Here is a 22083-nt window from a genome sequence, read left to right as displayed (position 1 = left end):
TTCACTTCTAGCTTTTGAGCCTTTAAACTTTCACTTTGGTTGTCTAGTTTGTTAGGTTACATTTTTACTTCATTGCTACTATGGTGATTCATCTTATGTAATTGTTAGATACTTATTATAAAGTATTACCAGTCTACCATGTCATGGTCCTGACTGCATCACATATATGAAGGGAAACACCCAGATAAACTAGTCCTGTGTGCTGAGTGTGCGTGAGTCCACAGCAATGACAGCAGTTGCAGTTTGACGACTTCTGATAACCACATCATAAAAACATACTAAAAATCTCTTCATCCATGTCCATTCTCACCCAATGAAAGTAATGACTTTTGAATTCCAAAATGTAGCAGGCAGCATATAAGAAAAAAAAACAGGATGTGGGCAACAGTTGAATATTTGAGGGTTACCACACAAGCACAAGTGGAGGAGTGAACTCTGAACCTGATTCAAAGTTTAAGTAAACACTAATAACAATGATATATTTATCTGTGTGACTGCTGATAAAAATCTGGTCAGTAGTTAAGTCTTATAGATAAATAATGATGTATACACCTTAATTTTATAGACCCCTTAAGGAAACATTGCAGTCTGGATTATGTAATTTAGATATTCATGCACTTTCAACTGTACACCTTATCTAATCAAACAAATCTATTATAGTAGCACATCCCAGACATCCCACACGTGAAGGTTTCACTGTCGACCACGCACACACATGCAGGGCTGCACATGCAATGTGTGGTGTAGCGTTTTCTTCCTTGTATTTCCTCTTTAACTGTTCGGCCATCAGCAACTCTCTGAGTGTGTGTGGTTTCTAAATAAATGTTGGTCTTGGTGCATCAGCCGGATGTGACTCTGGTGAGTTGAGCACCTCCAGCTGACTGTTCAGACCTTGTCGTATAGGGGGATCTCCCCTTCCACATCTGCTTCATGTTAGGGCCTGGGGGCCAGTACAGGAGGGCCCAACAATACTCCCTGCTTCTCTGTCTCTTTCTCAGTGGGGGATGGCAGGAGAACGCCTGAAGAACAGCACTAAAACACACAGCCAGAGGCTAGAAACTAGGTTATATAACACAGGTAACATTTTTTAGCTAAATAAATCTAGTGATTTTTTTTTTCAGTTTTCATTTGTTACACTACAGTGTAGTGTCCCTATATTTTGGAACAGATGACTTTCAGTAGTTAGCTTTTTCACATCAACAGGCACCTCACTTTGGTTTTCTCTTGTTTTTCCATTGCCATTTTTTTGCCTGCAGGATACAAAGGCCAGAGTATGAAATTGTATTTACTCAATATATTTCTCAGATGCTTACATCGATATACATTTCCTCACTGCGCGTAAGATGTGTACATTTTCTTCAGGGGCTCTTCAGGGACATGGAGATGCTTTAACAGAGTTTTCACAATTTATGAGGTACAGCAGTTTGTTATTACATACATAAGCACACTGATTTGATTTGTGTGTGACATATCTATGTTAATAGCCGTAACACTGTAACCCTATCCCAAGGTAGTAGGCATGATTTGTGCTTACTTTCACAGGATACAGTACCTGAACACAACCATCAGTTCTGCTCAGGGTCCCACGTACCCCCCTCTAAACTCCTCTCAGCTTGGTCGGTTCACCTCCAGGCCATGTCACTGTGAATTAGCCCCAGATGTGCCTCTGGAGTCAGCTAGTATAGCATATGACACAGAGAACCCACCCAGCAGCAAATGTCAAGAGGGACCCCCTCCAAATCCCTCGCTGTTTGTGTCATTGCGTGAGTAACCAGATTAAATCTGAAAAAACAGTTAGTCATCACCATGATTAGTGACGCTTGTTACAAGTTGTGAGTTTAGCGGATAAGAGAAACTGTAACTTAGAAGCAATAAATGAAATGTAATTCCAGTGACAATGTCGTATCTGTCACTCTAACATCTTGTGTACAGCTGATATAGAAAACATCAAAGTACCACATGCTTTGCGTCAAAGAAGTCTTTGAAGGAGTTTATTGCTGCTGGAAAATAATTACTCTTTATAGGTCAGGTATCAGCATCCCAATCATTGACTGTATGAACTCAAGACCTGGAGAGAGGATTTCCTGGCACCCTTCTGGAGTCACCCTGACATAAAGTGCCTCTATAACACTCCTACATGAATCGGATGAAAGTTCACACAATCCTCCTCAAAGATGACCTTCACACACTGCTAATTTAGTGTTTTTCTGACATAGTATCCCTAACACACATAAACCTGGAGAGGGGGAGCGAGCGCAACCTAAAAAAGAAAAATCACATAGCGTCTTATATACTGCCACTAGCATTGTGTCAAGACTACACCATGGTAGTTTGGCCAGACTGGCAAGACCAAGTTGTGTCATAAGAGGGTGAGAAATTAAAATGCAGTCTGTGGAAAATAGTCATTGTTTTGAGGTTGTTAAGGAAGGAATTCAGACAGACCAGTTTTTCACAATGTAGATGAGTGAGTGAATGTGTCGTGTCAGATTACAGATTGGATCCTACTGTTTGTTTTGGTGTATGGTCACTCTGGCAGGGTGGTGCTTGCCATCGCACATCTGTGAGTGAGCTAAATGATTAGTGTGGGATCAGAGCATACTTGGGGGGAGGGGCTCGCAAAAAACACGTCATGGCAGAGCCAGAAAGAGAGAGAGAGAGAGAGAGCCATCTGTATTATGTCATGACTGCCGGGGCACTCCACCCTTTGCTCTCTATTTCCTCGCTCCTCTGTTTCACTTTGCCTTTGCTTTACTGCTGTTTGTGTTTCTGGTTTAGTGTTACTGACACACTCATCTCTGCCCAGTTGTTTATCTGCCATATTGCATGCCTCTAACAGAAATGTGACCCAAGACCAAATATCTCCATCTGTGTTAGTAGTTTTACAAAACCCGAACACCAAATTCACTGCACCTTCTTCATCCTATCTTTCTCTCTGCCTTTCATCTTGTGTCTGTCTATCCATCACTTTAATTGCCGCTAATGACTGTCCACATCCAGCCTTTTGACTGACATCTCTCTGTCTGCACTTGCCTGTCTCATTTGACGTACACCTTCGTTCCTGACGCACCATCTGAAAACCAGACGTGGATGCTCAACAGCCTGTAATCATGTGAAGGAGTGTTTCCTTCAACAGCTCCAGCTAGTTTCTGAATAGACAAAAGTCAAAATTTTAAAATGAATGAGAAAGGAAGTGAAGTCAAGGTTTGCTTCACTAAGAACAGCACCAAATCCAAAAGTAAGATTCATAATTCATATATACTTTTCTAAATAAGTCAACAAAGGCCTACTGTACAATAAGTTGTAAATGTTCTGTATCAACATTCTGTTCAATACGCACACCCTGTATTAAATTTACCACATGTACACACACTGACACACATGCTGCTGTCTCTCTCTCTCACACACACACACACAATAAATAGAGCATCAGACAATAACTGCTGAGAACTTTAACAAGGCTGTAAACCTTGCCAGTTCATGGCTGAGCCCAGGGGGGAAGGACTCTCCTCTCTACTGATCCTCCCTGCTGGCTCATTGTCTGATGGCCTGGATGTTTGCTTCATTGTGGAGGGGGAGGCTGGGTTGGAAATTATATTCAGCTATTGTGTGGTATTGTTGACAATGTAATTACTGTTGCAAAAAAATCAATCTCTCTGACAACAGTAGGACAAGACTAATTAAATATGTGTATGCACAGCAGATGACAGCAGAATTCATTTCCTGATGCTCCATCAAACTTTTAATTTTAGAGAAAAAAATATCATGGCTACTTAATGAATTATTTAAGTGCAGCAAATATGCTTCTGTTCTTGATTATTATCTGATAAGGGCCTGGGTAACTCATGAAGGAATACCAGTGTCAAACTAATGAGTACGAAACTTGTACCCAGTGATTGCATGTTTAACTTATTGTGCCACCTTGTGGCCAAAGACTGTAGTTAAAGGTTGGTGCAAAATGCTTGTATGTTATCACCTTTATGAGCTGATATTTCAATAGAAATTTCCAGTTGGTGCCAGTAGTTTTTTTTCCCCTGAAAAGGAAAATATACAAATGCCTGTTTTACACTGTCTCATTCCAGGCTTCCAAATATATTAAGGGAAACAAGAGGACTTGAGTCTGGTTTTTAGGCTGTATTTCCACTGCACAATTCATATTCATATATATATATATATATATTATATATATATTAGTAATATATATACTGTCCTGTGTAAAACTCAAAACTCTAATCTGTTAGGAGTACTTTTCTTCAGAGGAACAACTGCTATAACACAAAATAGTATTTGCCGGTACACACTCCCTGCACTTAATTTTCCAAATGTTTTCATTAAGAAAAAACAAAAGAACAATTTTTACTTATGCCTATCAGATTTATTTACAGATGTAAGTGGGAGACAACCTCCCTTGTGCAATTACTTATTGGAATTCATCAACTTTTTCAAATAAAACAGCAGGGATTCTTGGATTGAGATACACACACAAATAAAATCAGTTGAAAGTTGAAAATGGCCGATGCTTTGTATTATTATAGCATTCTGAAACAAGATTGTGATGCTATATAAAATGGTATAAACCCAAAATACTACCTACTACTTAGTATGAACAAAGTTGAATTAAAATGGAACAATATGAAAATACTTATGTTGAAATAATAATAATAAAAAAAAAAAAAAAATCACTTCAGGTCAGCAGTCATACTGTAATAAAGTAAAATAAGACGCTCTTCCGTATAATACAAAAACAAAAGCTGAACTTAGATGGCAAGAAAGCCAAAAGCAAACACTCTGTTTAGGCACAATATCAGTCATACCACACTATACTCTGCATGCTAACAGAGAAAAGCACTACACAGCTACAAACCTGTGATCTTATTCAAAATAAAAAAATTATAATACAAATGAGGCAACTGAGCATTATGAATTGAAATAGCTGGTCAGTTTTAGTACAAGAGGCAATGCTAAAGTGATTAACTAAAGCAAGGGACTGACAAGATATTTCAACGACTTCAGTCTCATGCTACCACTGACAATGGAACGAGGACAGCAAGGCAATGAATGCCAATGCACACATTACATGACAGAACAACAATAATAAAAAGCATTATGATTTTTAGGGATGACAAATGAAGTTACTTCATTTGGTATTTTATTTGGACCAATGAGTTGGAAGAGATAAGTTGGGGATGGTGTGAACTAATAGAAGATAGCTATCCATCTGAGTAGGTCCACTGGGAGGAGTAAGAGTGTGGCGATGTCTCTGGGGCTGGTGAGCTAATACTATAAGTGGTCCTCATTCCTCACAGCCTCAGTGAATTCAGGGAGGCAGAGGGGACAGAGGAAAGCAGGGAAGCAAATGAGCAATCAAATGGAGAGAAAACAAAATACTGAGGATGTGGTACAGAGGTGTAACGACACAGCTGGTCTGGTGTCAGAAGCCTGAAGGTGTTAAAACATTCATATCCCGAGGTTTAAGTTTGTGTGGCCGTGGGGGCGCCGGCTTGGCATCAATGCCCGAGATTTCAATCTTGGGGGGCATGAAGTTGGCAGGGTCCTCCACCTTGAGGTTGACCTGGGTGTTGGTGCCATCCATGGTAGAAGACTTCTGCAGGCCAAAGTAGGACTGCAGTGAAAAGCCTGCAGGAGAGAAGTGGTAGATGTTGTCATTAATAACCAAAATCTACTTGTTACAGCCAACACCTTAACTGTCATGATTTTAAAGAGTAATGCCCTGTTAAGTCTTGCTTTTTTGATATCCAGTGGTTCAACTTTAAGTTAAGCACACTGAATGACCTCTGTGCATGATAATGTGCTATACAAATAAATTTGCCTTGCCTAACTTCTCATCTTGCTGCAGTGATGTACAGGTGTACTCCAGGACACCATGACATCACTAATGGGTGTGGTTTAAGGTACAAAAGTCCCCAGTTTGTCATGTTGCAGGCTTGATCCTACTGCTACGAGAAACTATTCTATCTGCTGTGCCTTAATAATGTAAAAAATACTGCAATACAGTCAATATCCACATGCAGGATCTCTCACCTGTGCTGGTTTCAGAGCCTGGGTCGGTGGGGGACTTCTGTACCACAGACCGAGATCCAAAGAAGTTCCACCTCTCTCCTCCTCCCCCTTCATTTCCTCCCATGTCTGTGCTTGGACTGTGCTCTGGGGTGGCAAGAAAAGGCGCAGGACTCAGCTGGAACCAGCTCCTGCACTCGACCAAGCAATGAGCATACAAGACAACATGTGAGGTGATAAGCCATATGGCACCTCATATAGGCCATGCTGGGAAATGAAGCATGTTATGATTACGGGGTGTGGTTCCATTCATTTAAACATACGATTTTTGGTCGGAGCTTTTATTAAATAATATCATGAGCTTATCATTTTCGTAGCCTACCTGCGACTGACAGCTGGCGATGAGTGGGGACTAACGCAGGGAGTGACACTGGGGGTGACGGAGGGGGTGACAGAAGGGGTGCCACTTGGGGTGGATTGTGCTGATGTTGTAAGCCTGTCCTCCTTGAACTCCCCGCTTGGCATTCTCAACTTCTGCACAGACAGAAAAAACAAGCAATGAAACAAACAAAGAATGACCTCCACTGACCCAGAATCACCCTGTACATTACAGGGTGAAAAAAAAGTTGTTGTTTTTTTACCAAGTTTGGCTGGTTGTTCATTTTTGACTTGTATACCCTTTAAAAACAGCAAAGCTGTGACACTTTCCCCCCATGACCATGTTATCAGCACAGTCTGTGACAGATGTGTCAGAGACAAAACATTGATTTTATTTAAAGAACAAACACTCCTTGAATACACAATGCAAAAGGTCAGCAGTGTTTTTTTGGACCTGCAGCTCAAAAATGATAAAGTGCGTCACTGATCGTCGGAGCCTATAACCTGTGACCATGTGGTGTGGGTGGAAAGAGAGAGGACACACACACACACACACACACACACACACACACACACACACACACACACACACACACACAGACGACTGCTCTGTTATAAAATGATGGTGATGTGACTATGACCCACATCATTACTAACCATCAAAATAAGTTTTCATAGCATAAGCACTGAAGCCTGAGAAGTTGTATTACTTAAAGGCCATTATTGCAATGATATAAATTGCTTAAAACTCATTCAGAAAACTGGTGGCTCTACCTGCAACACCTGCAAAACCTCCAGTTCAAGTGAAAAACCCCTGGTCTGGCTTACCTGTTCTAGTCAAATGAAAGTTCAAAACATAGTTTTAGATCCTGATACCTCTAACAATTTAAATGCACGTTCAACCATACATGTCTTGACATTTATGACAGTAATGATCTCTGGAAGAATGTTTTCAGTGTTCAGTCTCCTTTCAATGAGGGCACATTCTGATCCATATGTTGAAGGTACTTCCAAACTCATATCAATCTTGTATATGTGTTCCTGCATCCTGCTCAGGGCAGTGCCCATCATACAAATGAATAACATAGGATCCCCATGGCCTTGAACACCCTCTGTATTATTTGGGTCGGTATTCTGTTGCCAGAATGGGAATCAACAATATTTTGCAAAGTTAAACCAATTTCTGTGTGATCTTTAAAGTGCAGGAGAACTGCAGTGGAGACAAAAAGGCAAATAAAAAAATGTTCCAGGCTAGACCTTGTGTGTTATCACAAATAATTTCTATAGTTACATACTGAAAACACTATGGAGGCAAACGTGGGTCTGGTTTGGATTATGTTTTCAATTGACCCAAACGTCAGGGGCAAGTGCCCAAGTTTGTGCCACTCGTTTATTATCCTTTAGGTTGATGATAATATGAGGGGCACAAACTGGGGCTAGTGGTTGCCTGGGGACACGATAGCTGCTATAACAGGGTGAAAAAAAACCCCAATACAGTCACAGGAACAGCCTATGATGAATTTCCTTCCCTGTAGCTTCAATTCACATTAAGCAATATCACCGTTAAGTGTAGCCCTAACATTGGTTAGCAGGTGCTAAGCTAACTGTGGCTAGACTGCCACAAACCAGATACAATATGAACCTATCAAGCAGCGTAGTAAGCTAACGTTATCTAGCCAGCATCAGTTCACGCCACCCTGTTTACTTCTGGCTCAGTTATGACCTCCACAATACCTAACATAAAGCTTCTGTAGGCTGTTAAATGACAGTTAATGTCAGAAATGGGTTTGTTCACTAAGGTTAGCTCGATTGCCAGCCTTACCAGCTAGCCTACTGGGTTGCTTTGCTAACGGCCTGCTTTCCGGTCGGAATGTAGACATAGTGCTAGCTTAATACAATAACTTCTTGACATACCTTTTTATGATTAGTTTTCTTTTACGCTCCAGTCCGATACATTCCTTCATTTTGCCCATAATTTGTTGTTTTTACAAGTTCAAGGGACGACTATTTCTCGAAAACACAGACGGTAACGTCTGTACACTCCACAGTCGGCCTCTAAAACGTCTGTTCTGTTAGGAGCTCGGTGATTGGTCCATTTGGGAAAATAAGGGGGCTCGATTCATTTAAGGGCGTTGCCTGGCAACACCACTGATAGAAGCTGTGGTTTGTGCAAGCAGCACAGAGCATATTACGTAATTTGTTTACCAAGATGTTGTTCCGTGTTCTGCCTGCAGTCACTCAACAGGCTACTACAATATGGTATTAACCTATAATTTTCCACGATAATGCCTGCTTATTTTGAGTAATAATGCAGACACTTTAGTGGGAATATAGGCTAGTCCTCACAATGTTTGCTAGTGATATTGTGTGTGTGTGTGTGTGTGTGTGTGTGTGTGTGTGTGTGTGTGTGTGTGTGTGTGTGTGTGTGTGTCAACATTACAGCACTGAAATGTAGCTGTACTTGTGACTGGTCAGTTGATAGCAGGTGAAAGGGGGTGGGGGCAGTGGGTGACACTCAGGTTGTACTGTGAATGTGTGTATGCAGAGTGCCCTCCTCTGGGACTTTCTATAACAGTTTTTGCTTAAACTTCAATGTATAAAAAATAAAGCACATTACGTAATTCTCACAACTGGTTAACCTTAAGCACAAAATTTGTTTTTCTGTTTGTGCAAGTTATATATTGAAGACATTATTCTTGTTTTCACTGTTCATGGGATGTTTTTGCACTGCCTTATGATCATGAAAACATATATTCAGAGGTTGTGTGACATTTCCAAACCAAATTACTCCAATCCACTGAAATCTAATAAACTCAATCTTGCTGAAAGTTCACTGGCTGTAGAAAAAAAAGCACTTTTAAAACAAAAGGGGGGACCTCTTAAATGGTCTTGCTTACTTCTGGACTTTGTTACAGCATTTTAGCCTTAAGCAACTTCATCAGATATACCTGATCAGATGACCAGACCTGCGACCTCTCATTTAGACCTAAACTTTATAAACAAGCTGTAAGTGAAACCGTGTGGATTTTTTTCACCTTGTGTGGTGCTGCCCTTTGACACACAAGTCACACATTAACGTGTGAAGATAATTATTACAGTCATTTGAGGACAGGCACAAACTTTTCCCTTCTCCTGCACACTTCAAGCCTCTAACTCGCATTTGTTAATACTCACTGGCAGTGTGTCACCCAGACGGTGAAAGCGTGTCTCCTCGGTGGAGAGGCCCTTGTGGGGAGAATACCCAGCGTCTGTCAGGCCTGCCTGGTGCTCAAACCTCTGGAGATTCTCCTGGGTTTGCTCTAAGTAAAGATGGGCATAGAGTCAGCATTGGAGATAAAATTAGTCACTGTTTTAAAGTGCTGCACTCCATTTTAGCCTACTGAAACTTTGAAAACTGTTTATCAAGTTTATCTGTGTTCTTACATGTTTAGATATTTATGAAATTAAGTTTAAATGTATGTTCTTCAACTAAGTTACTCGATTTTGTTGACTTACTGATCATAAGTGAACTCATTAAAGAGGTGGCTTTGGCTTTCACCACAGGCACTGGTGACTTGGCTGGCGCTGCTGGCTCATAAGTCAGAAACTTCCCACCACTTTCACCTTCCTAGTCACACAAGATCACACTGTTAAGATTATCTCACAAACCAGTTACAGAACAGATATGCCAGCGAATCAAATGTGTAGTGCTATCCACCTAACCTCCAAGAACACAAGTTACACATCAGCCAGAACAAACAACATTTTGTTCAGCTAACCAGTTCATATCTCCAAAACAATTTGGGTCAGGCAGTATTAGTGCAAACAAACAGGAAAGCACCTCTGCAGTGTTCCTGAACTTGTGCTGTGGGATGACAGGGTCTTTCCACAAGATGTTGACAGTTAGGTCTGGGGGTGGTGAATGCATGGGGGCATCCATGTGCTCATCATAGCTGATATTATGCCGAGTCATTCCAATAGGAGATGAAAAGGCACCGAAGAGTCCAGATGACGTGCCTGACTCCAGTGCTGAAGCATAGAAATAAACAGACATGTTAGAATTGTGTTTCATTTTGCATAAGAAAACTATTTCTACTCTTCTATTTCTCTTTCCATGTCTAAACATACCCAACAATCACGAGGTAGAAAATGTAAAATTATCCCCCCTGTCTTTTAATTTGCCAAATTTAAATTCCTATATTACCTGGAATATCTCCCCGTCTTGAGGCCATTTTGACACCAGATCAGAGAGGATGGCCACAGGAGACTGTGGAGGCTGACAGTGTGGTCGTCAGCTATGCTTGCTTGAGTTTGGACTCCAAACCTGAACACTTCATCACATGACATCACACAGTTATACAGGGCCATTAGACAGATAGAGTAGCCTGGTCCTATATGGATGCAAATTGTGTAGTGCAAGAAGAACACATCAGCCCTGTCACCACAGCCTTGCAGAAGACGTAATAATTAAATGTAGGGCCTTTGCGTGCATGTTTTTATTGGACAAATCATGGCTAAATCAGAGAATAAACACATCAGAGACCTGTATTTACTGTGCAAAGAGCATGGTGTCCTGTTTCTGACCTGCTGCAAATAGAACCAGAGAATCTGGTTACAGCATGTTAAAGTGTCATTAATATGAGTGAAAGTCAGAGTCACCCTCATATACCAGCCTCTACTTCTCTCCATGGTAGAGCAAAAAAGCCAAACTGTGACCTCAAGCAGGCTCATCTTCACAAGGAAATGAAACCTTTGGAATTAAGGAAATAGCTCCACTGTTTGTTTGATAGACTGGAACCTGTTCTGCAATGAGATCCTTATTGTGAAAAATACAAAAAGAAAACCCTCCTTCCTCTTGTATTATGATGAACCTGTCTACCTCTGTTATCAGCGCTCCTTATCAGCCTTGTCTGAGCTCACTTTCCACTCACTGCAGTCCACCAGGATCTCCCTCATTTAAATAATGAGTAATCTGCAACATCCTAAACCTAAATTATTCCTGAATTCAGCTTGATTAGATTTAGGTCTGGGGTATTTCCTGGACTACTCTACTTTCCAGACAGCTGACAGCTCTCTGCTGTTCTCGTCAGCACTGTTAGGAAGCCAGATACAGTGACTTGCAAAAAATAGGAAGTATGCCAGACGCGTGGGAATAACGTCAGAAAGAAACTGTAAACTCTAATCATAATAATAACAACAAAAGCAATTCTGATGTGGGCATATTTTCCTACAGAGTAGACCCCTGCCTAACATTAAAAATTGAGTATTTGAACCATACATGGAGTGGTAGCTAATTTCTGCATTTTCGCATTATTTTTTTAATATTGTTCAGTCATTTGCAGCGTTCACATGAGGGATAACAGTTTGTCATGCATGCAGATTAACACTCACCTCGACCTGTCAGTATTTCCTCTACTGTCCTGTTGAGATTATTCCACAGCTACGGTGGGTTCTTTGTCCGAGCTCCGCCGATTTAACAGACTGGACGAACAAATGCTGTATGTTTGCTCAGCGCTCGGTTCATCCATGACTTTTGGACATGCAGAGAGTAAACAGAGAGGCGTTGAGGCGGCCACACACCACCGGTGAACGCACCCGGCAACGCAACCGGCGGAAGTGCTGGTCTTAAACTTAAAGCCCTGCAGCATGTTTGGGAATAACAAGTGGTGCAATACAACAGTATTGTGAGATCTTAGCCTTTTATATGCAACAATGCCACCAAGTGCGAGGGAACACCAAATACAAATGTTATGCTTTAAAACTGAGATGAATAGGTGCAGTAATAAGAATAAATAGTCATAAGGTTTGCTGTAAAACTAGGGTCTGATTCAGACAGCTACATCATGGACACTCAATTCCTTCTAGAAGACAATAAACTGTCCCCCACTGGTTAAAGCTGAGGTAGAGGTTGGGTTTAGGCATGTATAAAATGTAGTGGTAATGGTTAAGGTTAGGGTAAATGCCCAAGGAATAAATTAACACCAGTGTGTGTGTGTGTGTGTGTGTGTGTGTGTGTGTGTTTGTGTGTGTGTGAGATAGGTGTAGAGGATTTCAGCCTATCATAGTTGAGCTGAGCCGCCCCTGTCAGAGTTGAGCAGGAAAACACAATGTTTGCTGGTTATCGACCGCTAATCCCAGAGTCTGACTGCAGCTCTGTTGTCCCCTGATATCTGATACATGTAAGTACTAGTGAGACCCATTAATTGTGTCTAGAAGACACCTTAGAGCGTAACTCCCTCTGATATTTCATGCTTAGCAACCTAAGCCCGTCTGAGATCATAGGATATGTGAACTGACTGATACACTGTATTTTATGCATTGACAGCTCTGAACCACAAGATAGCACTGTTGATATAGGACACAAACAGTATGAGACTTGGAACAGAAAACAATTACGCAATGCTCCATTGATTTCTTTTATTATTTAAAAAAAAACTGAAGTTATCAAAATGCAGAAAAACTTGGTTTACAGCGCATAAATGTATTTACAGAAACAAATCAGAGGAAATAAGATAGAACGGAGATATACTGTAAGTGCACATCAGTATAAATAGAAGATAAATACACAAAAAGCTTCACTTATTTCACATCTACATTCGTTGAAGGTGCCTTTGCTGGGGTGGGGGGTCAGAGGTCATATGAGCTTCTTGTTCACCCGAGTTAAAGAGAGACTCAAATGCGAGCTGTGCTGCTGCTGCCCTAGTTGGTGGTGAAATGAGCCGGCCTAACTGTGGTAAAGGTTTTCTTCTTCTTTCTAGAAATGACAATAAAACAAATAGGGCAAACATTAGACTCTTTACAACAGTGTTCTCATTATTGGTGGTCAGTGTATTCTGAAGATGAGGCTTGAATTCAGCTCTGCTCAAATACTTACAGGATGTTAATCAGGAAGTTTTTCACTCGCTTGTTGTTGGGGTTCAGGCAAAAGCGACCAGTGTTGGTGGTGACACTGTTGAAATTGACAATAGGGATATGTTCAGTTGAAGGGGTTTAAGGAAAACATAAACAGATATATAGATGAACTATGCGGGCAGACTAATAGATATAGGTATTTTTCAGAATATATGATCTAAGTGTTATTTTAAACACACATTTTATAATAGCATTTCATTTCTTACAAATGTAGTGCTTTATTTGAGCTACATTAACTTTATATTAATATCAATCTTCCCAATAGCATCCCATATTTCCACAGCCGTATATATAAAAAAATGAATAAAAATCAATGTTTCTTACACAATCTCCACTTTGTTACAGAAGATGGTGACTGGGTAGATCTGGATGTCCTTTATTTCAGACTTGGCGAGGGAATCCCTGACATTGTGACACAGACACTGCTGTCCGGAATCAACGCCTAGAGAGGGGGACAAGGAAAGAAACATTTTATTAAACCATAATGCTATTGACTGCGCAGAATTCCAACTTACATCCACCAAGATTAATTGAATATATGAATAATAGTTTTGCGTCAACAAAACAAATCTCACGTTTGCTATATCAGAGTCCAAAAAAAGTGTAATAAAAACTTACGCTGGGCTTTAGAGATGCAGACCACAACGGCCAGGAGCAGAAACACTTTGATGATGCCAGACATTGTTGGTTTCCTCTTTGGTTAAGATGACACTGGTGCAGGAAAAAAATCTTAGTCTTTGTGTAGAAGATGATAGAAAAAATCTGTAATAAGTGCAGCTAGAGAGATTATCTTGTGTCAAGGAAAGCAAAGTGAGTTGACAGCAGCTCTGTGAGGGGTAGAGGCTGAGGTTCGCTTTAAATACACACTTTAGCACATACCCCATCCTTCAAGGGAATTTTTTGCAAGTGGAAAGTGAAACCACAAAAAACCCCTCATCAGTTATTCTCCTTTCCTTTTCCTCTGGCTATGTTACTATGATTTAACTATATCTTAGATTATGGAAATACATTAGATACAATATATAATTTTAAAAAAATTGTAAGCAAAAAAAAAAAAGGGAAAAAAACTTTTACATCAAACTTGTACTTACACTGTTTGTGTAACTAGTCATGTGACTAATGAACAAATCTTTGTGGACATTTTGCACATTTTCTCATGTTGATACCATAAAGTGCAAAGATCTAAACAAATGGATTATATTAAAAAAACAAAAAAAAAAAACATGATGACATTTAGGTCGCTTCTTTTCTGTTTCCCCTTTCTTCCTATACTTGCAGCATAAAGGTAACACAGTAAAGCTATATGAGTACAACTATAAGATTTGTGTCTTTCTGTTGGGGTGAATTGGGTTCATGGGGGAGTCATAAGTTATCAAGCAAAGACATAACTGAACTGACTCATAATGAAGAAAAAAGGGTGACAAATTATTATTCTTTTAATTTGGCATATTGTTATATCCTTTCTGCCACGACCAGGAAGATAAAGTAAAATATAAATAAATATAAATAATTTGAAATAGCTATTGGATATTTCAGTGCACAGAGAGCCGTTCTCATGTTTCTGATTTACATGGTAAAAATGTTTCCAGTTGGATTTTGTTTTTTTAATCAAACTAGTTTAGATATGTATTGATTATTTTATATATGGCAACATAAGGTGTAGGATGTGATCTTTGCAAGATGCACTGTTGTATTTTGAGTACATCCGTGGTTAACACCTTTGTGTATTGCACAAAATCAAATGTGAGAGCGCTCGGAAAAAAATGAAGACTTGACTTCATGTCTTTCCATTGTAGTTTGTGGTAGTCACACTGTTGTGACATTTGTGGTGAGAGTAAATCAGTAGTATTGGCCTCATCTTAGAGATTCTTATCTTAATTTCCTTATTATATTCTGTATTTGATATCAACACCCCATCATAGAGATCTGTTAATATATATCCTCTTAATGTCACCGGTTTGAAAGGAAATACTTGGTTTCATCAGAAAGCTTGGTCTTGCTGTGAGTTTCAGTTTTATGTCCTCTTTCACTTTTCTGGACAAGGTCAACTTCTATCAATTTTTTTTTATTTTTTCTTTTGGATACCCTTCTCTTTTCTTTTGTATTCTGGCCCCCAAATACCACAAAGCTGGTATGAAACAACAGGAAAATTAAGTGTGAAGATGAATGAAATTATACTGAAAATCCTGCTTTCTTGTAATGTACTAAACTATATTCCATGGAGAGCATTAGGGAACACACCAGTAAAGGCATTGATAAAGGACACAGAAGGTGGATGAATGTGACTGCTGTATTGTTGTGTTTTCATATTGCTTTCACACTTACTGTACCTCTACAGTTGTCTGCAGTCAGCTTTAATTTTAGTTGCCCAGGTTTTGAGATTTCTGTCTTCTTTGAGCAGAAGATATGAGACATATATCTAAAAACCAGGGTACCTAAAATCAAAACTGTCCACGTGGAAACTGCTAGTGTGTGGAAATACTGTATGGTTTACTGTAATCTGGGTGGTTCTACCCATTAAGCATGGTGACAATGCAAGTTACCATTATCCAGTGGATTTTTTGAAAAGGATGAGAAACAAAAGGAGCATGTAATCATTCAGTGTATCTTAAAAATAATCATATATGGAGATACATAGTGTTAAAGTGTTAAACCTTTTACTATCTTCCTCTGGTTTTGTCATAAACATTTATTTTTGCTTGACATGCCAACAAAAAGAGCCCAGCTGTGCTAATTTAAGACACAGGGGTCTTCCCTGCCAATGAAGCGCAGTGTCAGGGACTTTCATCTATTGCTGCATATGGAACAAACTAAATGACAACAGTCAGGCGGTCAGCAAGTGTGATTTGTCCGCTCACAAAATCTAGCTTATAACACACTTTAAATCCTGTTTCAAGACAAGACTGTGACTGTGTTATTATATGAGTCATGAATGTAGAATTTCTCTGGTTGACTTATCAGGGGGATTTAGAAATCATTCGTTGGTTGCCACAGTACAGCCAGACTGCACTTGAATTTTTTATACATCCTTTCAGTTAATATTTCATGGGTTTCACTTTTTGGGGACAGGAGAGTGGAAAGTAGAGTTTTCTCTGTCATTCACTCACTGGCACATGTACAAAAACAGGTGACTGCAGTCCAGTTCATAAATGACCACATGGTTCACGGAAAATAGTTTTTTTTTTTCTATTTGCCCTATTTACTGCGGAGTGCGGTGATTAAGGGTTTGAATTGAAAGGGGATTACCAACCATAACTCTCTTTAATTATTCATGTTTCCTTTTTGTGAGGCAGCGCATCTCTTCACCAACAGCAAGTACCACAAAATGTGACCATGAGCCAACAGGAACTAATAACGTAAGCAGAGTCTCTTCCTCTGCAGACTTTGAGTGCAATGCTTAGTGTGGTTGCACTTCTCTTTTCATTTGAAAAGTCATTTTTATAATCAGCAACAATCTGGGGTGAAATAAAAAGTAAACGGTGGAAGTCAAATCCTGTCAAAGTAAAATATGTTAAATATGTGAGAGTATTCCATTATCAGCAAAAGTCCTGCATTCTTTTGTTTGTTTGTTTGTTTGTTTTTTGTCTTTTTTTTGCATTTATTTAACAGCAGTAGCAGAGGTAGGCTACAGACAGGAAGTGTAAGGGGGGAGAGAGAGAGAAGGGTATGACATTCAACAAAGATCCCCCGGCTGGTAGTCAAACTCACTCTGCAGGAAAATGATTATTAGATGATCAGATAGTAAATATCGATTAATTAATTCGTATGTAGCATTTTATTGCTGTAGCTGGTCGAGGTGGATCACAGTTCAGCAGTTTAATCCAGTGGTTCTCAGCATGTAAAGGGTCCCAATATAAATCTTGTGTGTGCAATGATTAATGAGGAATGACAAACAAAAAGTTCTGCAATACAAAGTTAGTGTTTTTGGACTTGTCCCCCCACCCCCCATAAATATATAAAGTACAGTATTTCCATCTGAAATTTAAAGTAAAGTAAAGTAAAAATAGAAAGTTGCATAAAATGGAAATACACAAGTAAAGTACAGGTAGCCTCAAGCTGCACTGCTTGAGATTATTCCATATATGTTAAAGGTCCAATATTATTCTGTTTTCAAGTTGTTCTCAAATACAGTGTAGCTAAAGGTTAAGGTAAAGGTTTTATAAAAGCATGTAATTAGAAAAGAATGATTTTTAATCTCATGGGCAGGGGAGTCAACCAAAATCAAGACAGTTACTTTAATTTTTCTGATAATGCCTCATTTTTAGAAATAATTTTATACTAATCTAATCAAAAAAAGTATTAAAAATCTTGATATATTTGATAATCTATATAATATATGCTGCTTTGACTGGCTAGGTAACAACAGCCTTTCATCCGGATGTGCTGAGGTAAGTGTGAAAAGAAAGACAGAGTTGTCAGTCGATGTGGGTGCACATGTCTTGTTTTGTGAAATTAGTGAAGATGGTTTTCTCTTCCTGGAACCATCAATGTTTATGTTGTTCCAGCGTTTCTCTGAGTTCATGCCCATGTGTCTGTATCGACCGACGAGTTTCTCATTAGCTGTTTTACAGAACAATTCAGATTTATTACACCTTGGTTGTTATTCGGTAATTCATTTTTTTTGTGCTACCAAAGTAGCTGCTGAGATATGGGGCCAAGGCAACATGGGGACATTGAATAAAGTCAGACTAGGTAAAGAACCTGTCTGGTCAGACAATTACAGAAGCCAACTATTAAGCCAGAATTAACTAAGACTGTGTATCTGATAAAACCAACTGTGAGAGCACCCAAAATGTTGGTAATAATCCCGTGTTGCAGCAACTCCAGTATAGGCCAAAATGTAAACTAGGAAGGAGCTCTATAAGCTCTAATGGATCAAATTCATTTCACCTCCAATACAATGACGATGAAATGAATTTAGTTTACGGTATTCACAACATTGAAAAAACTATATTTGACAGCAACATCACTTTCGTGTCCTTGGTCTCGATAATCTCTAAAACACACTGAGAACAATCTGGGACTATTTCTTCAGCAGAAACTTGTTCATTCAGATTCAAACTATCACACTTTTCATTTGAAAAATTATCTCTTCAATGAGTGACAAGCTCTGACAAAACAAAAAGTGAACGGTGTGAGAGAGTTACAAGTACAGTACACAAAATCAGTGTAAGAGGACTCCATTATCAGTAAAACTCCTGCATTCAAACACACAAAAACTTTCTGAAGTCAAAGTACAGAAGATTTTTTTTTTCTTTTTTGTGGCATTTTGTAGCAGAGATACAGACAGGAAGTGTAGGGGGGAGAGGGGTATGAAATGAAACAAACATCCACCAGTTGGGGTGGGAGGTGGTTGTCACATGCTTTCAAATAAAAATCCTCATTTGAAAAACAACTGAACAAGAGATGTAACTATATTTACAGTGCGTCATATTGAGACATTGTTTTCTGAGTTGAAGTATAAGTGCATGGCTTGACACTAATACAGGTGACTGATAAAATATGTTGTTTTTTGATGAACTAACTCTTTACCCATGACCTGACCAATGTCAGTGTTAAAAATATACATTCAGCAGGCTCTGCACGTTTGTTTACGCTTTCATTACAAAAGGATAGAAGGGAGGTCCAAAACGTGTAGGTGCCAATGCAGCTTTAATTGTGGTTGTTAAATCCTTAACTGTCAGGTTGAAAATTACTACACACCTAGAGTTACTTCATTATCATTAGTACTGCATTGTTTGATTTGAGGTTATAAAATGTGTGATGGGTTGATTATGTAAAGTATTATCATGAGGCATGAATGGTATAACCCTGCCCTCTAGTGTTTCAAAACTGTAACAAAACTGTATCTAAGGTTTGCTTTGTGTTGGTTTGTGTTTTTCTATTTATTTATTTTTTTTCTACAGTTAAATAAAATCTTCTTTAGTTTGTAACGTTGAAATGAATTAATGTGAACTGGTCAGGTTGCAGTTGCAGTTTTCCTGCTTTTTTTCTTATGACATGCAGGCGAATCTGTTGTAGCAGTGAAACAACAGATGACCATCTTGTGTGTTTAGGTTCAGCAGTGTCATCCTCACTCAGCCTGTGCTTCCTCACACTAGTGTTTACCAGCTCAGGATCCCACGACAGTTACCATAGAAACTCCAGTGCCTGGCACCAGCAGAGCTGAGAGTGGAGTTCATTTTCCAAGGGTTTACACATGCAAGAAAACACAGATTGTAGCTCGGAAAAAAAAACAAAAAGCACTGATAACACAGTTTGGCTGAGAGTATCAAAAGATTGGTTTATTCATTCATACTCAGTTCACAGAACACAGAAAGATATAAAAGGATTTTGCAGATTTGTCCATTTTAATGATTTTGTATGATCACCAGCATACAGGGTGCAAATATTGACAATGATATAACATTACAGACATGACAATATTTATTTGCCTCTGTGTGTTTTCAACTGTGTATTTATTTGTATCCCTGTTGTATATATGCATAATAGACTTCTACATATCTGCTAATGCCAATGTCTCATGCACTGACAGAGAAAGACCAGGATACTTTATTGAGGAATGTCTTCTGTCACAATGTCTGTCCATTTGCGCCCTAAATCTCAGCAATGGCGGGCAGCATACAGGCTCGTACACGCGCCTCCCTCCACGCTGACCTGCAGTCAGAGATCCACTGGGAGATGAGGGATTGTTTGATGGTTGGTTTCTGTCTCTCCCCCTCTGCTCCTCTTATTGCTGGGCTCCCTCTCCCAGCCTCCAACCTGGATAAGCTGTGTTTTGGAGAGATATTTGGAGCTGAAGTGTTAGTGCTGGTGTCCAACTCAGGGCAGCTGCTCTTGCGCTGCCGTGGGAGCTCTGGACTTGAAACACGGGGGATGCTGTGTGCTCTGGTGCGAGCCTGGCCCTCCCATTTACTCCCGTGTTGCCTTGTAAACCTTCCCTCAACAAACACCCTCCTCACACCTCCTGAAAGATTGTTCTGGTGTCCGTAAAGATACTCCAAAGGGTCAGAGTTGCCAAACATCAGCTCGCAACCCAGTTCTTTCTCCTCTCCCTGCTGTACATCTATGGCTTGTGCCTCCTCTGTGGGGTTGAATTCAAAGGCGGTTGATGTAGTCCCACTGTGTCGTGACAGCCTCAGCCTCTGGTGCACAGCATCCAGCTGCCGTGTGTGTATGTTGTCAGGGGAAACATCTCTGGTGGGGAAGGTGGGGTGAGCCAGGTGGCAGATGGAGAGGAGGTAGTCCTCTGAGGAGACAGACTGGCTGTGGCCGGCGATGAGGAGTGCGTTGGCCTCATTCAGATCCCTCACTGACTCCTCTGTGCCCTCTCTGATTGTGGGCAGCAGGAGTCTTCTCTTGGACAGCAGTCTGGACCGCGGACGCATAGCTGGAAGACGAGGAAGAAAGAGGTCATGATTACAACGAGGACATCTGTCAAATGTTTGGGAGCACATAGAGCAATGAACAGCAGGAAAGTGATTTTTGCATTCAATTGTTTTGGGTTTGGCAGTCTTTTGGGCATTTCCTTTCAAAAGCAGATTTAAACACAAAAGCTGGACATGGTTTTACTGATCAAATTGAAGTCATCTTAGAAAGCATTATATATTTCATAATATTACATAATTTGATTTACCAGCATTTCTGAGACTTATAATTGAGGATTTACTCTGTTGTGTAACCAAGTCATAGATGAAATATTGTTTTTTTGAAGCATAGTGGTGGTTTTAAAGAGTGCTTTACGTTTGTGTTTTTCCAATCATCTGGACATTGCCCCTTATATTGTATCAATTAAATTTAATTCACATATAAGCCTTCCTCTCCTCCTCCTGTCTCTCCTTTTCCCTATTTCAGACACTATCCTCTGCTTACTTTGGAGTGGCAGTGTAAACAGCCCAATATACAAACAATCCCAGCAAGGAGCAGCAACATAAATAGATGTCTATTTTAAATGCCTTCTCAGTTGTGTAAAGCCACAGAATGTGTCAGCCTATATTTTCTTATGTAACCCCATATTGTTACAGCCCTGAGTGTAGCCCACAATATATTTTTGTCTCAACCTCCATGCCAAAAATAGCTCAAGCCAAAATACCAGCCTCTCCCTGTTTCTTCCAAGGTGTAACCATAGCTAAATTTAGACCACACCTTCAGTATACAGCAGCTAAAAGTGGTTCCACAGCAGCAGCTCTGGGCTGAAGCACAGAACAGGCAGCCTGTGTATTTTCGCCTCATGCATTATCAGTAATTATGTAAGGTTTTCTGCACAATTTGCTTTCACACTCACCTGCTTACAGATGGTCTTTGTCGAGTCCTTCCTTCTTTCCTCTGCTCTTGCAATCTCAAATATCAGTCTGCAGGCTTTGTGCAGCTGGATGTTGTTGTTTTAAAAAAAATGTATGATACTGTGTTTCCAGCCAGTGATGCTGCTTCTCCTTGTAGCTCCAACTGTCTCTGACCAGAGGCAGTGGCAGAATGCAGATTTATCTTCTCCTCACATCCCTCCCTCTCCCTCTCCCTCTCTCTCTCTCTCGCTCTCTTACTTTTAGTTTGCCCTCCTTCCCTGGTTCTAAAAATAGACACACCATCCATTTCCTCAGCGCCAGCACTGTCATTGGCCAACTGTATTGATGGAGAGAGAAAAACAGAGGCAGAGAAAGAGGGAAGAGAGAAAAAAGGGAGGACAAAGAAACAGAAGGAGAAAGGGGGGTGGTGAAAGTGAATGAGAGAGAAAAAAAGAGGAGACGAAGGGAAAACAAAACAGAAAAACGGGGGGAGGAAAAGAGACAGAGGTTTATTTTG

The 22083-nt window shown here is 40.0% G+C and overlaps 3 protein-coding genes across 4 annotated transcripts; all 3 read right to left on the bottom strand.

The window, feature by feature from the left end:
- Nucleotides 1–4350: 4350 nt before the first annotated feature.
- Nucleotides 4351–11969, bottom strand: LOC111226493 (putative monooxygenase p33MONOX). 2 transcript variants are annotated; one of them, XM_022751673.1, is made up of 8 exons: nucleotides 11764–11969; nucleotides 10577–10703; nucleotides 10214–10401; nucleotides 9889–10000; nucleotides 9568–9692; nucleotides 6398–6549; nucleotides 6040–6206; nucleotides 4351–5634 (listed from the first exon to the last, which is right to left on the bottom strand). In XM_022751673.1, exons 2-8 carry the CDS (start codon nucleotides 10602–10604, stop codon nucleotides 5429–5431), a joined length of 978 nt encoding a protein of 325 aa, XP_022607394.1. In that variant the 5' UTR covers nucleotides 10605–10703; nucleotides 11764–11969; the 3' UTR covers nucleotides 4351–5428. The 2 variants fall into 2 exon arrangements, with proteins under 2 accessions (XP_022607394.1, XP_022607395.1); XM_022751674.1 differs by having other exon boundaries at nucleotides 10577–10696.
- Nucleotides 11970–12801: 832 nt separating this feature from the next.
- On the bottom strand, nucleotides 12802–14126 carry LOC111226478 (C-X-C motif chemokine 11-6-like). Its single transcript, XM_022751653.1, has 4 exons — nucleotides 13903–14126; nucleotides 13609–13726; nucleotides 13247–13321; nucleotides 12802–13126 (listed from the first exon to the last, which is right to left on the bottom strand). The coding sequence occupies exons 1-4, from the start codon at nucleotides 13964–13966 to the stop codon at nucleotides 13072–13074; spliced, it is 312 nt and encodes a 103-aa protein (XP_022607374.1). The 5' UTR covers nucleotides 13967–14126; the 3' UTR covers nucleotides 12802–13071.
- A 5595-nt stretch (nucleotides 14127–19721) lies between these two features.
- Nucleotides 19722–21709, bottom strand: LOC111226486. The gene is made up of 2 exons (XM_022751665.1): nucleotides 21569–21709; nucleotides 19722–20674 (listed from the first exon to the last, which is right to left on the bottom strand). Exon 2 carries the CDS (start codon nucleotides 20670–20672, stop codon nucleotides 19881–19883), a length of 792 nt encoding a protein of 263 aa, XP_022607386.1. The 5' UTR covers nucleotides 20673–20674; nucleotides 21569–21709; the 3' UTR covers nucleotides 19722–19880.
- Between the last annotated feature and the right edge of the window lie 374 nt (nucleotides 21710–22083).

Source organism: Seriola dumerili, unplaced genomic scaffold, assembly GCF_002260705.1.
Source record: "Seriola dumerili isolate Sdu_G_001 unplaced genomic scaffold, Sdu_1.0 BDQW01000160.1, whole genome shotgun sequence".
NCBI classification, from domain to species: domain Eukaryota; kingdom Metazoa; phylum Chordata; class Actinopteri; order Carangiformes; family Carangidae; genus Seriola; species Seriola dumerili.
The sequence above is the reverse complement of the archived record's forward strand: the minus strand, read 5'-3'. Positions and strand labels throughout refer to the sequence as shown.